At 31.7% G+C, this 10,841-nt stretch overlaps 1 protein-coding gene across 3 annotated transcripts; it reads left to right on the top strand.

The window, feature by feature from the left end:
* LOC104699781 (LIM domain-containing protein PLIM2c) lies at positions 406–2,660 on the top strand. Of its 3 annotated transcripts, none has more exons than XM_010415139.1 (4): positions 406–603; positions 1,774–1,873; positions 1,962–1,990; positions 2,094–2,660. In XM_010415139.1, the coding sequence occupies exons 1-4, from the start codon at positions 469–471 to the stop codon at positions 2,481–2,483; spliced, it is 654 nt and encodes a 217-aa protein (XP_010413441.1). In that variant the 5' UTR covers positions 406–468; the 3' UTR covers positions 2,484–2,660. The 3 variants fall into 3 exon arrangements, with proteins under 3 accessions (XP_010413441.1, XP_010413442.1, XP_010413443.1); XM_010415140.1 differs by lacking the exon at positions 406–603 and adding an exon at positions 1,480–1,677; XM_010415141.1 differs by lacking the exon at positions 406–603 and adding an exon at positions 1,480–1,677 and having other exon boundaries at positions 1,965–1,990.

Here is a 10,841-nt window from a genome sequence, read left to right on the forward strand (position 1 = left end):
CATTTTCTACTGATGGTGATGGGTAGGTAGGTATATAAACTGTGATGGTTATAAGGCGCAGTCTTGTAATGTTAGGTTAGGTTAGGTACTTAACTTAGGTTAGGTGTTGTCTATGTTGTATAAGGATCTTCATTAATGATAACATCTTAAAATCGGAAAAGGTTATATATAAGCTTTGTAATGGGCGTAAATAGTGTTTTTCTTTTTTGATGATTGCGTTTTTTCGTGTGTCCCCTTGCTAAGCCATAATTAGATTATAGAATATTGGATTTGATTAGACATATTTTTAAGGGTTCTCCTCACTCGAATCTCAACCATCAGAACAAACAATTTTGCCCGGCCCCTAGGTTTTTGATATAATAAAAAGGCAGAGAGCTCATAGATGGGGAAAAAAAAGAAAAACATTGATCCATCTTCGAAACTCTTTCGTAGATTTGAAAGAAGAAGAAGGGAGATAGAGAGATAACAATGGCGTTTACAGGGACACTAGACAAATGCAAGGCGTGTGACAAGACGGTATATGTTATGGACTTGATGACATTGGAAGGAATGCCTTATCACAAGTCATGCTTCAGGTGCAGCCATTGCAATGGCACTCTCGTGGTATGGTATCTACCTTCTTCTTCTTCTTCTGTCTCCATTTATTGTTCCTCTTTGTTTNTGATATTATCACAACACAAATCCGAAGAAGAGAAGAGATGAAACGAGAGAGAGAAAGTGAATTAAAGAGAAAATTATAATCTCGGGAAATTTTCTTTTATTGGAGTGGTTCGGTTACAAAAGGAGGAAAGTGACGAATCCACACACTCGCCGGCGTCTTATTTTTGTTTAGGGCGTCAATGGATTTTCTCTTCTTTCTTTCACAGACTCTCTCACTTTATTATCTATTATTTCTCAAAACGACCTTTTTGTTTCTATTGTTTACATCAATAACCCATAGTTTCCTTTTCCTTTCGATTCACCCTATGTTTTATTGTTTTGTCATATGTGACACCTATTTTTTTGCCATTTTTCAATTTCTTAATTGAGTTCTTCTGATAAGTAACATTTTTTCTTCTAGTTACATAACAAAATCATTTTCTACTGATGGTGATGGGTAGGTAGGTATATAAACTGTGATGGTTATAAGGCGCAGTCTTGTAATGTTAGGTTAGGTTAGGTACTTAACTTAGGTTAGGTGTTGTCTATGTTGTATAAGGATCTTCATTAATGATAACATCTTAAAATCGGAAAAGGTTATATATAAGCTTTGTAATGGGCGTAAATAGTGTTTTTCTTTTTTGATGATTGCGTTTTTTCGTGTGTCCCCTTGCTAAGCCATAATTAGATTATAGAATATTGGATTTGATTAGACATATTTTTAAGGGTTCTCCTCACTCGAATCTCAACCATCAGAACAAACAATTTTGCCCGGCCCCTAGGTTTTTGATATAATAAAAAGGCAGAGAGCTCATAGATGGGGAAAAAAAAGAAAAACATTGATCCATCTTCGAAACTCTTTCGTAGATTTGAAAGAAGAAGAAGGGAGATAGAGAGATAACAATGGCGTTTACAGGGACACTAGACAAATGCAAGGCGTGTGACAAGACGGTATATGTTATGGACTTGATGACATTGGAAGGAATGCCTTATCACAAGTCATGCTTCAGGTGCAGCCATTGCAATGGCACTCTCGTGGTATGGTATCTACCTTCTTCTTCTTCTTCTGTCTCCATTTATTGTTCCTCTTTGTTTCTATGATAAAAAAAAAAAAACATGTTTTGTCTTTTACAGATAAGTAACTACTCATCCATGGATGGAGTTTTGTATTGCAAGACCCATTTTGAACAGCTCTTCAAAGAATCTGGAAATTTCAGCAAGAATTTTCAAACAGGTTTGTCAAATCCTCTGTTCTTTTAATCTTTTGTTGAAATCTTTTAATCTAATGGATACTTTGTCTTCTTGATTGATCTTTTTTACAGCAGGAAAGACCGAGAAATCGAATGAAACGGTATGAACAACAATTCTTCAACATACATTCCTCTGTTTTTTTCTTTATTGTTATTTCTTCCATCTTTTTCTAATATGTTTTCTTGGTGTGATCATCTGCATAGTCGAGGGCTCCAAATAGGTTATCTTCCTTCTTTAGCGGAACACAAGACAAATGTGCAGCTTGTAAGAAAACAGTTTATCCTCTAGAGAAGATGACAATGGAAGGAGAATCTTACCACAAGACTTGCTTCAGATGTGCACATAGTGGTTGTCCATTAACACACTCTTCATATGCTGCTCTCGACGGCATCCTTTACTGTAAAGTCCACTTCAGCCAGCTTTTCCTTGAGAAAGGTAATTACAGTCACGTCCTCCAAGCCGCCGCTAACAACCGTCGCACGGGGGCTGAGGAAGACAAAGCCGAACCCAAAGAAGATGAAGCTAACCCTAACCCTAACCCCACCGAAGAAGAAACTTCTGATGCAGCAGCAAGTGAAGAACATGAGTCCTAAGATGATCCGGGAGAGTTTTTTTTTTATGAAATATATCAACATAAATTGTTAAGAGAGCCACAATTTTCTTTAACTAATGCAACGAAGTAGATCCAAATTCTGTTTTTGTTACTTTTTTTATGGAACTGCATAATATTATATATTTGTAAAGTATTTTATTCAAGTTTACAAGTAATGTTTTAGATCCAAATTGTAGTCACATAAATAATTCAGGTCCATTACTCCTTGGTGCCTCGATCAGAGAAATTCAGGTGTGTGTTATCTTAATATGTACTAGATTATTAAATTCAAGTTTTTATTTTTTTTTGTTAATATACTATTTTAATATTAATTTTGTTAATATATTCCGTTGTTAATTTTGGTGATTTAGTATATAATCCACGGTATACCACACAACAATTTTTTTAACACAATCTTTAATTAAATCATTTTGATTCAATATATTTAAATTGATATTATTAAAATAATAAAATGAGGATTTAACCGTATTGAAATATCATGTTAATAATATTTTACTTTTTAGTTTTATCAATTCAATCATGTCATGTCGTATAACCTTTCATGTAATATAATTCGTTTGTGTTATTTTGGAAATTTAATATGTTTAAATATTCATAATTTAAAACTTTTTATTAAGTTTAGATATATCATTTATAAATTATAAACTTCTTGAAATTTTATAATTTACAATATACAATAAATTTACTATATATGTATGTTGAACACAAATTTTTTACATTAATTGAGTAATATTAAAAAAAAATCAAATCAAAATATATGCAGAAAAATATACATTTTTATTAACTTTATGTATTATATGATGATTCACTACATTTAAAATTTAAAATCAAAAAGAGATGATAGAAAAATAATTTTCTTTTAATCTGGAATAAATCTTCTAAATATCTATATTAATTGTAGAACATTATATATATATATATGGATATTTAAAATATTTTAATTATTTTTGGTTATAAGGATAGTAGACACAATTAACGAAACTTCCTTGAATATGAATATAAACATTTAATGACATTCAATGGTAAATGTTTCCAAACAAATATTTTTGAGCAAAAAATGCTGCAAAAATACTAGTATAGATTTGAGGAAATTTGTTAATCTAAAATGTGGATGTAGGATGTTATCTTATTTTTTACTACATTTTTCTTTTGAAGAAATTAATTCAGAAACAATGAAATATATAGAAAAGAAAAGAGATAATTTTTTAAAAAAATGTAAAGATAATATGATACTCTATATAACAAAAATATACCACAATTAATAGATTATAATAAAGTTTTACACACACAAAATGTTTTTTTTTTTTTTTTTTTAATTTAATGTTAAATTATATTCAAAATATTTCTTTTCACATCCCATAGAAAGTAAAACTTCCTTGATCTCAATAATTCACCTTTTATTTATATTCTATGAAATGATTCTCCCGGTCCACATCTATTTATATAGTCTTATTAACTTCTCGAATTCTTTTTACATAAGAAAAAAAGAAAAAAAAAACTAAGATATAGGAGTTTTGAAAATAAGAATGGCGGAATATCTGTATGCTTGCATATTGGGTGCTCTTTTAGTCGCAATCATTCTTGTTGCGGGATGCGTCTTTCGTAATGATTAAGAGAATATGCAGGAGAGGCCAGATGTTTAAACAGAAAGCTATTTACATAATTATGGTTGTTGGTTTATCTTATCTAGAGCTCTTAGGATGATATCAAGTTTTTTGCTAATCGTCTTGTTCCTTACTATGTGTTTCACTGTTTTGGTTTCTTCTTCTTGATTCCTCGAAAGGAGTTAGTATGGGACTATTTTCAATCATTAATAAAGTTTTAATATCTCGAGGACATTCAAACGATTATTCACTACATAAGTATATTTTGGTTTAATATTAATTACGTCTAACACACACAAAAATTCAGAACTCTGAAAACGTGATTGCGTCTAAAGAAACAGTCAGAAGGAGTTTCTTGAAGCGGAAGTAAAGTCAAGTTCACAGGACTTGATGCTCCTTCCAAGAGCAAAACTCCAGTCTTGAATTTCATATCCTTCTTGACAAAGTTTTGGACAAACCGTAGATCTTTCTTCGCCAAGATCCTCGACCTCATGCAGTGCCGGCCCAACAATAACAAGTGCCCTACGCAAAAAAATAAAAAATGCCCTTTTTTATGCTTTAGTTGCTTTAAAATTTTAAGTTTTCTATAGAAGGCCACAATTTTAAAGGCTTTTCACATATTTAACAAAAACAAAAGCCTTTTACATATAAGTATTTAGCTCTTATACATATCTCCTCCACAAAAAATGTCTTTTGTTTAAAAGATTTATATGTAAAAAAGCCCTCAAAATTAGAGGCCCGAATCTTTGGTTTCAGTGGCTTCCCCTGTGGGCCGGGCCTGACCTCGTGTAACCGTTCAGACTGGCCTTTAAAACCATCTAAGCTGACATAAAGTTAGCCCAATTTTTTTTTGCCTTAACTTTTTACCTTCTTTGGACTCATTGAGAAGTTGGTGTAGCAATGTTTTGAATGAAAAAGCTACATTTATTTTGTAGAGTTTCTCATGCATGATGCTTTTCTTTCTCCTTTATGATTTTAGTAGAGTTTCCAATTATTTTGACTTGTAACTACATTTTTTTTTTCACTTCCTTTATCACACAGTTCATCGCAAGATGTCTGATGAACATAACTTGGAAAATGGTAAGACTGAATTCAGCAACAACTTTCAAATGTCTCATAAAAAATTCATCAACTAATCATAGATCTTTTAATATTGAGATCCTGATAAGAGCTACAAAGCAAACCAATTAAGTACAAATTCAAGCAGAAACCAATTAAAAGGCTCATTAGGGTTTAGTGATAGGATTTACCCCTGGATGATAGGCTACTCCAAAGCCATACTTTGGTTATCAAACCAGGAAGTATCTCAGACGATATTGAGATTGGGATTGATCAAGATTCTGTTTTCTGTAGGGTCAACACGCTTCATTGTTTAGGAATATGTCAATTGTTGCGTCGATTAGCTCAGAAAGTAAAGAGGGTTTGAAGCTTCTCGGAAATGGGTTGGAATTTGGCTTTTCGGTTCGGCTGCTTGGGTTTTCAGCATGGTGGATTAACTCGATCTGGTTTATCGATGACTGATTGGGAATTCACCGGTGAATTCCCTCCTCTATCAGATGAAGCTTGGGCTAAGGAGTTTGAGAAATACAAGTAGTCACCTAAATACAAGCGATCAGTGAGCAATTTGGTTGCTTGCATTGTGTTTTTCTGTCATTGGATGAACTAAAATGGGTTGAAAATGCTGTTTTGTGCTTAGGTATTTGGTGTTTTGGCAGTGTGAACAAAGGGATCAATCTTGAAGATTTTAAGTTCTTATATTGGATGGAGTATGCTCATCGAATGTGAGGAAGAGGACTGGGGATCATGTTTGCTTTGCCAATTTCGTTTTTTTCTGCGTAAAGGGTATATTGCTCTACGTCTTGGAGTCAGCTCTATGTTTTATTTGTTAGAATTTTGAAAAGAGAATAACAAAACTGAGTAGGAGACCTTTGTCTCTTCTTTTTTTTTCCAGCAAAAGTAATTTATTTAGAATAAAATCTGTCAAGGTACAAATGTTCCATCAGCCATACAGGAGGATTGCAAGAGTCTGAATAAAAATCTAAGTTATTACAACCCAATTTAGCTAATAAATGGGTAATCTCATTGTTTGTGCGATGAATAAAGAAAAATACTACATGAGCAAAGTTTCTGAAACAGAGTTTGATATCTTGTAGTAAACCATGAATGGAGACATCTTGTAGAGATCCATTGAGACAATCAATTAACGTTTTGCAGTCTCCTTCAAAGCATACATTGGTGAATCCCATAGCAGCAGCTTGTTGAATGGACAGTAGTAAAGCTTGCGCCTCTCCCTCTAGTGAATTATTTGCATTTCTAATGATACATGAACCCCAATAAATTGCAACTCCAAGATGGTTACGGATCATCCATCCTCCAACCGTTTTCCTTGTATCTGCTCTGAAACTAACATCAAAGTTACATTTTAATTTTACCAATGGAAATTCTGGTCTCGTCCAATGGGGATTATAAGGTCGGTCTAAAGAAACTGAACAAAAAGAACGAGGTGGTGTTGACTTAATCCATTCAAACACATCAGCCAAAGATTGAGATACGATTTGATTATGATCACAAGCAATATTTTGGAAGATGAAATTATTGCGATCCTTCCATATGTTCCAAATAAGCCAGAGAGGAAGTAGTTTCTGTTCCTTGGATAATGATTGATCATCAAACAAGTGTAATAAAGCTGAAACATTTAAATCACAATCTGTGTTATGGAAGGATGATAGTAGTGGGAGATTAGCCAAGTCCCAAACCAACTTAGATGCAGGACATGTGAATAGGGTGTGATTAATAGATTCATCAGCGCCGCGACAACGTTGGCACAATGTACTAATGTCAATACCTCGGGAGACAAGTCTAGTAGCGGTACCTAAAAATTTAGATAACGCATTCCAGAGGAAATGTTTTATTTTTGGTAAAATTTGCAGCTTCCATATTTTGTTTTTCAGTTCAACAAAACCATGAGGTACCTTTATCTCTTCTCTTTCTAAAGAAGATAAAAACAAATATAAACTTCGATTAATTGAAACTTGTTATTTACAATCAAGACAAAATTTGTTTATATAGTTAATAAATAGACACGATAACACAATGACATATGGAAAGTCCATACCGTCTTGCAGCTCACCTGACCTCAGCTTTTGCCATTTACTGTGGACTTTTACTGGACCACTCTCTCTGTTGGTATGCTTGAACCACCAGCTGAGTCACTGGCTTGGGTTCGTGGAGCAGCTAAACTGAAGAAGCTTGCATTACCAGTGAGCTTGATTGTTGGTATCACTGCGATTTCAGGAGCCTTTGTTGCTGGAAATGATGCTGTAAGCAAACTAAAATTTTAGATATAAGCTTCTGCTTTTATTGTAGTTGTAGAAAGGAATCTGAGCATTTTGATCTCTCTGCTTGTGAATTGTAGGGTCGTGCATTCAACACATTCCCGAAGATGGGCGATACTATATTTGAGGATTTAATGTTTTGGTCAATTCTTCTACTTTGTTCAGATTTTAAAATATTTTTAAAAATAAATTTTAAAAAAATTTAAGAACCCAAAATTAAGATCTACCATTGGAGCATAACATTTTACAGTTTTTAAAAAAAAGTTTTTAACTTAATTATTTTCAAATATTATAATTACAAACATACTTAAACATCTTTTTTTAGCACCCACAGAGGAACATGCTCTTACTTGAACATGCTTTTACTTTATTATATAAGATTTGTAAAGTATTTTTATTCAAGTTTACAAGTAATATTTTTTAGATCCAATTTGTAACCACATAAATTATGCTAATTTACAAAGCTAGAACGTGGAGAGAGGGTGTTATATTATTTTTTACTAGATTCTTGTTTTAAAGAAACTTGAAAACAATGACATTTATATATACATTTTTTAAGTATATTTTGGGTTCTACCATTTTATTTGTACGTATTAAAAAACTTATATACAAAGTTAATTCCTAAAACATTTCTAAAAATAGTATTACTTCAGATTTTGTTTCCTAAATATTTTACATATCATTCCAACTCAAAAAATACAGCAGAACCAATATGAAAACAGATGTATTATGATATATTTAGCCACACTTTCTATTGTGTATTGAAGATATTATATTTCTTAATCATTTGTAAACAAAAAAAACAACAATTTGATTATTTTGTTTTCTAAAACCTGTGAGTTTTGATTCTTAACGTAAGAAAAACTTCGATTCATATTTATTTAAATATTATAATTAATATATATATAAACTTAATAAAATTTTAAAATATTACAAATATATAATATTAAAAATTCAAATATTATATAATATAGTTATATAGTAGATGAGTTATAAAGAGGACATTTCAGAATTAATAAAATATTATTAAATTTGTGATAACACGGGTTAAATCCTCATTTTATTATTTGTCAACACTATTAATATTAAAATATTTGATAAAGAAAAATTAAGTTGATTTGACTAAGAGTGTGTAAATTAATTAAATCATTAGGAAAAATATGACTTAATCATAGCGTATAAATGACTTACTATGTATTTAAATAATTTATTTATTTTTATAATAATTAAAAATCAAAATAGAATCCCAAACACTAAACAAAACAAACTAAATATAACAAACAAATGGTCATGGAGTATATTACGAGTAAAAACATGATATAAATATTTAACCGCACAAACGGTCGGAAAATTTAGTTATTTTTTTATTTGCAAAATATTCAATTTTTAACAAACAAATACAATATAAAATATAAATAATAATAAAAATTATATGCACGCGGATGTACCGCGAGTTAAAATCTAGTTATATAGGAAAAAAAAACATAATTTTAAAAAAATGTAAAAGATAAAATGATACTGTATATAACATAAAATACATATACCATCTACGTTTAAGTTTAAAAAATGGCATTCATGAGACCACATCCTTTAACCATCGTAAATAAAGTATGTTTCCATAGAAAGTAAAACTTCCTTAATCTCAAATATTCACCTTTTATTATATTCTATGATATGATTCTCCCAGTCCGCATCTATATATATAGTCTTATTAACTTCTCGAATTCTTTGACATTAGAAAGAAAAAAACTAAGGCATAGGAAAAGGATCTTTGAAAATAAGTAAAGAAGAATGTATCTGCTGCAAGTTTGCCTATGGGTTGCTTTTTTAATCATGGTCATTCTTCTTGCGGGATGCCTCTTTCATATGATTGGTTACCAGAAGTTGGAGTATCTGCAAATGCCTATGGGTTGCTCTTTCAATCGTGGTCATTCTTCTTGCGGGATGCCTCTTTTATATGAATGGTCAAAAAGAGAAGCCGAAGTATCTGCAAGTTTGCCTATGGGTTGTTCTTTTGATCGTGTACATTCTTCTTGTGGGATGCCTCGTTTATATGATTGATTACCAGGAGAAGTTGAATATCTGCAAGTTTGCCTATGTGTTGCTCTTTTAATTGCTCTTTTAATCGTGGTCATTTTTCTTGTGGGATGCCTCTTTATATGAATGGTCACCGGGAGAAGTCGGAGTGTTTTTTACACAAATGTCAATCGTATTAAAACATTTAACTCATATGTTTAACAGCAGGTTTCGAGAGCATCCTGGTACGGGCTTAATAATTAATACTAATTAGCGTTAAATCTCTACTCTCGGATTCGACTATGTTCTTTTGTGTTAGTAGTCACTAGACTTGTTGGGTATATTCAACTTGACATTGCGAGTGATTTGTATAAAAGCTACAAATCCAAAGTTATTCAATCATGAATTTTAAAAAATCTTCTGAAATCTACTGTTATTGAAATGATGATTTAAAAATCTACTTTAAAATCCATTGTTATTCAAAACAGTTTGTAGATTTAGATTTTAATAAATTTTAGGAATTCTGGAGGATTTGAGATGATTTGAGAGGATTTGTTTAGTTAAAAATACATAAATCCAAATCTCGTTGTTTTAGGTGGGATTTGAAAGAATTTTACCATAAATCATATAAACTTCTCTAAAATCTATTAAAATTCCAAATTTTCTAAATCCTATCAAATCCTCCAAATCATTGTTTCAATGGATTTCTGTATTTTTAACTAAACAAATCCTCTAAATTCCTCCAGAATCCTTAAAACTTATTAAAATCCAAATCCACAAACTGTTTGGAATAACAGTGGATTTTAAAGTAAATTTTTAAATCATCAGTTGAATAACAGTGGATTTTAATAGATTTTTTAAAGGGTAATTGACAAAAATAGCACCAATTTAAGTTTTTAGTCCAAGATTAGCACACATATTTAAAAGTTCCAAAATTATCACAAATTTATATATCATTAAAATAAAACATAATTATAATAAAACAAAATCGTGACATTGCTATCTCTCTCACTCTTTCTTCTTCGAGGATTCCAAACCAACCTTACAGATCCGAAGAACGATTAAGAGGTTTTGAAACCATTAGATCCGAAATTAGTGAAGGCCTGAGATTTTGCGACGGCGGAGAAAATCGTGTTGTGATTTACACGACATCGTTGTGCGGCGGACGATGGAGGCGTGTAACACGGTGAGAGCTGCGATTGAGAATTTTGGTGTGGTGCTATGTGAGAGATATATGTCGATGGATGGGGATTCAAAGAAGAGCTTCAAAATCTAATGGCCGGAGAAAGAGACAATGGTGGTGATGTTTCGGCGGCAGCAGAGGTGTTGTGGTCGAGGGTTTTTGTGAAAGAGAAATACATTGGTGGAGGAGAGGAAGTGATG

This window comes from Camelina sativa, chromosome 7 (genome assembly GCF_000633955.1).
Source record: "Camelina sativa cultivar DH55 chromosome 7, Cs, whole genome shotgun sequence".
NCBI classification, from domain to species: domain Eukaryota; kingdom Viridiplantae; phylum Streptophyta; class Magnoliopsida; order Brassicales; family Brassicaceae; genus Camelina; species Camelina sativa.

Bases quoted from the DNA above. Each gene is read 5' to 3' on its own strand.
- LOC104699781 (XM_010415139.1), top strand. From the start codon at position 469: ATGGCGTTTACAGGGACACTAGACAAATGCAAGGCGTGTGACAAGACG. The intron at 604-1,773 runs GTATGGTATCTA...TGTCTTTTACAG, and splicing joins ATTGCAATGGCACTCTCGTG to ATAAGTAACTACTCATCCAT. The intron at 1,874-1,961 runs GTTTGTCAAATC...TCTTTTTTACAG, and splicing joins CAGCAAGAATTTTCAAACAG to CAGGAAAGACCGAGAAATCG.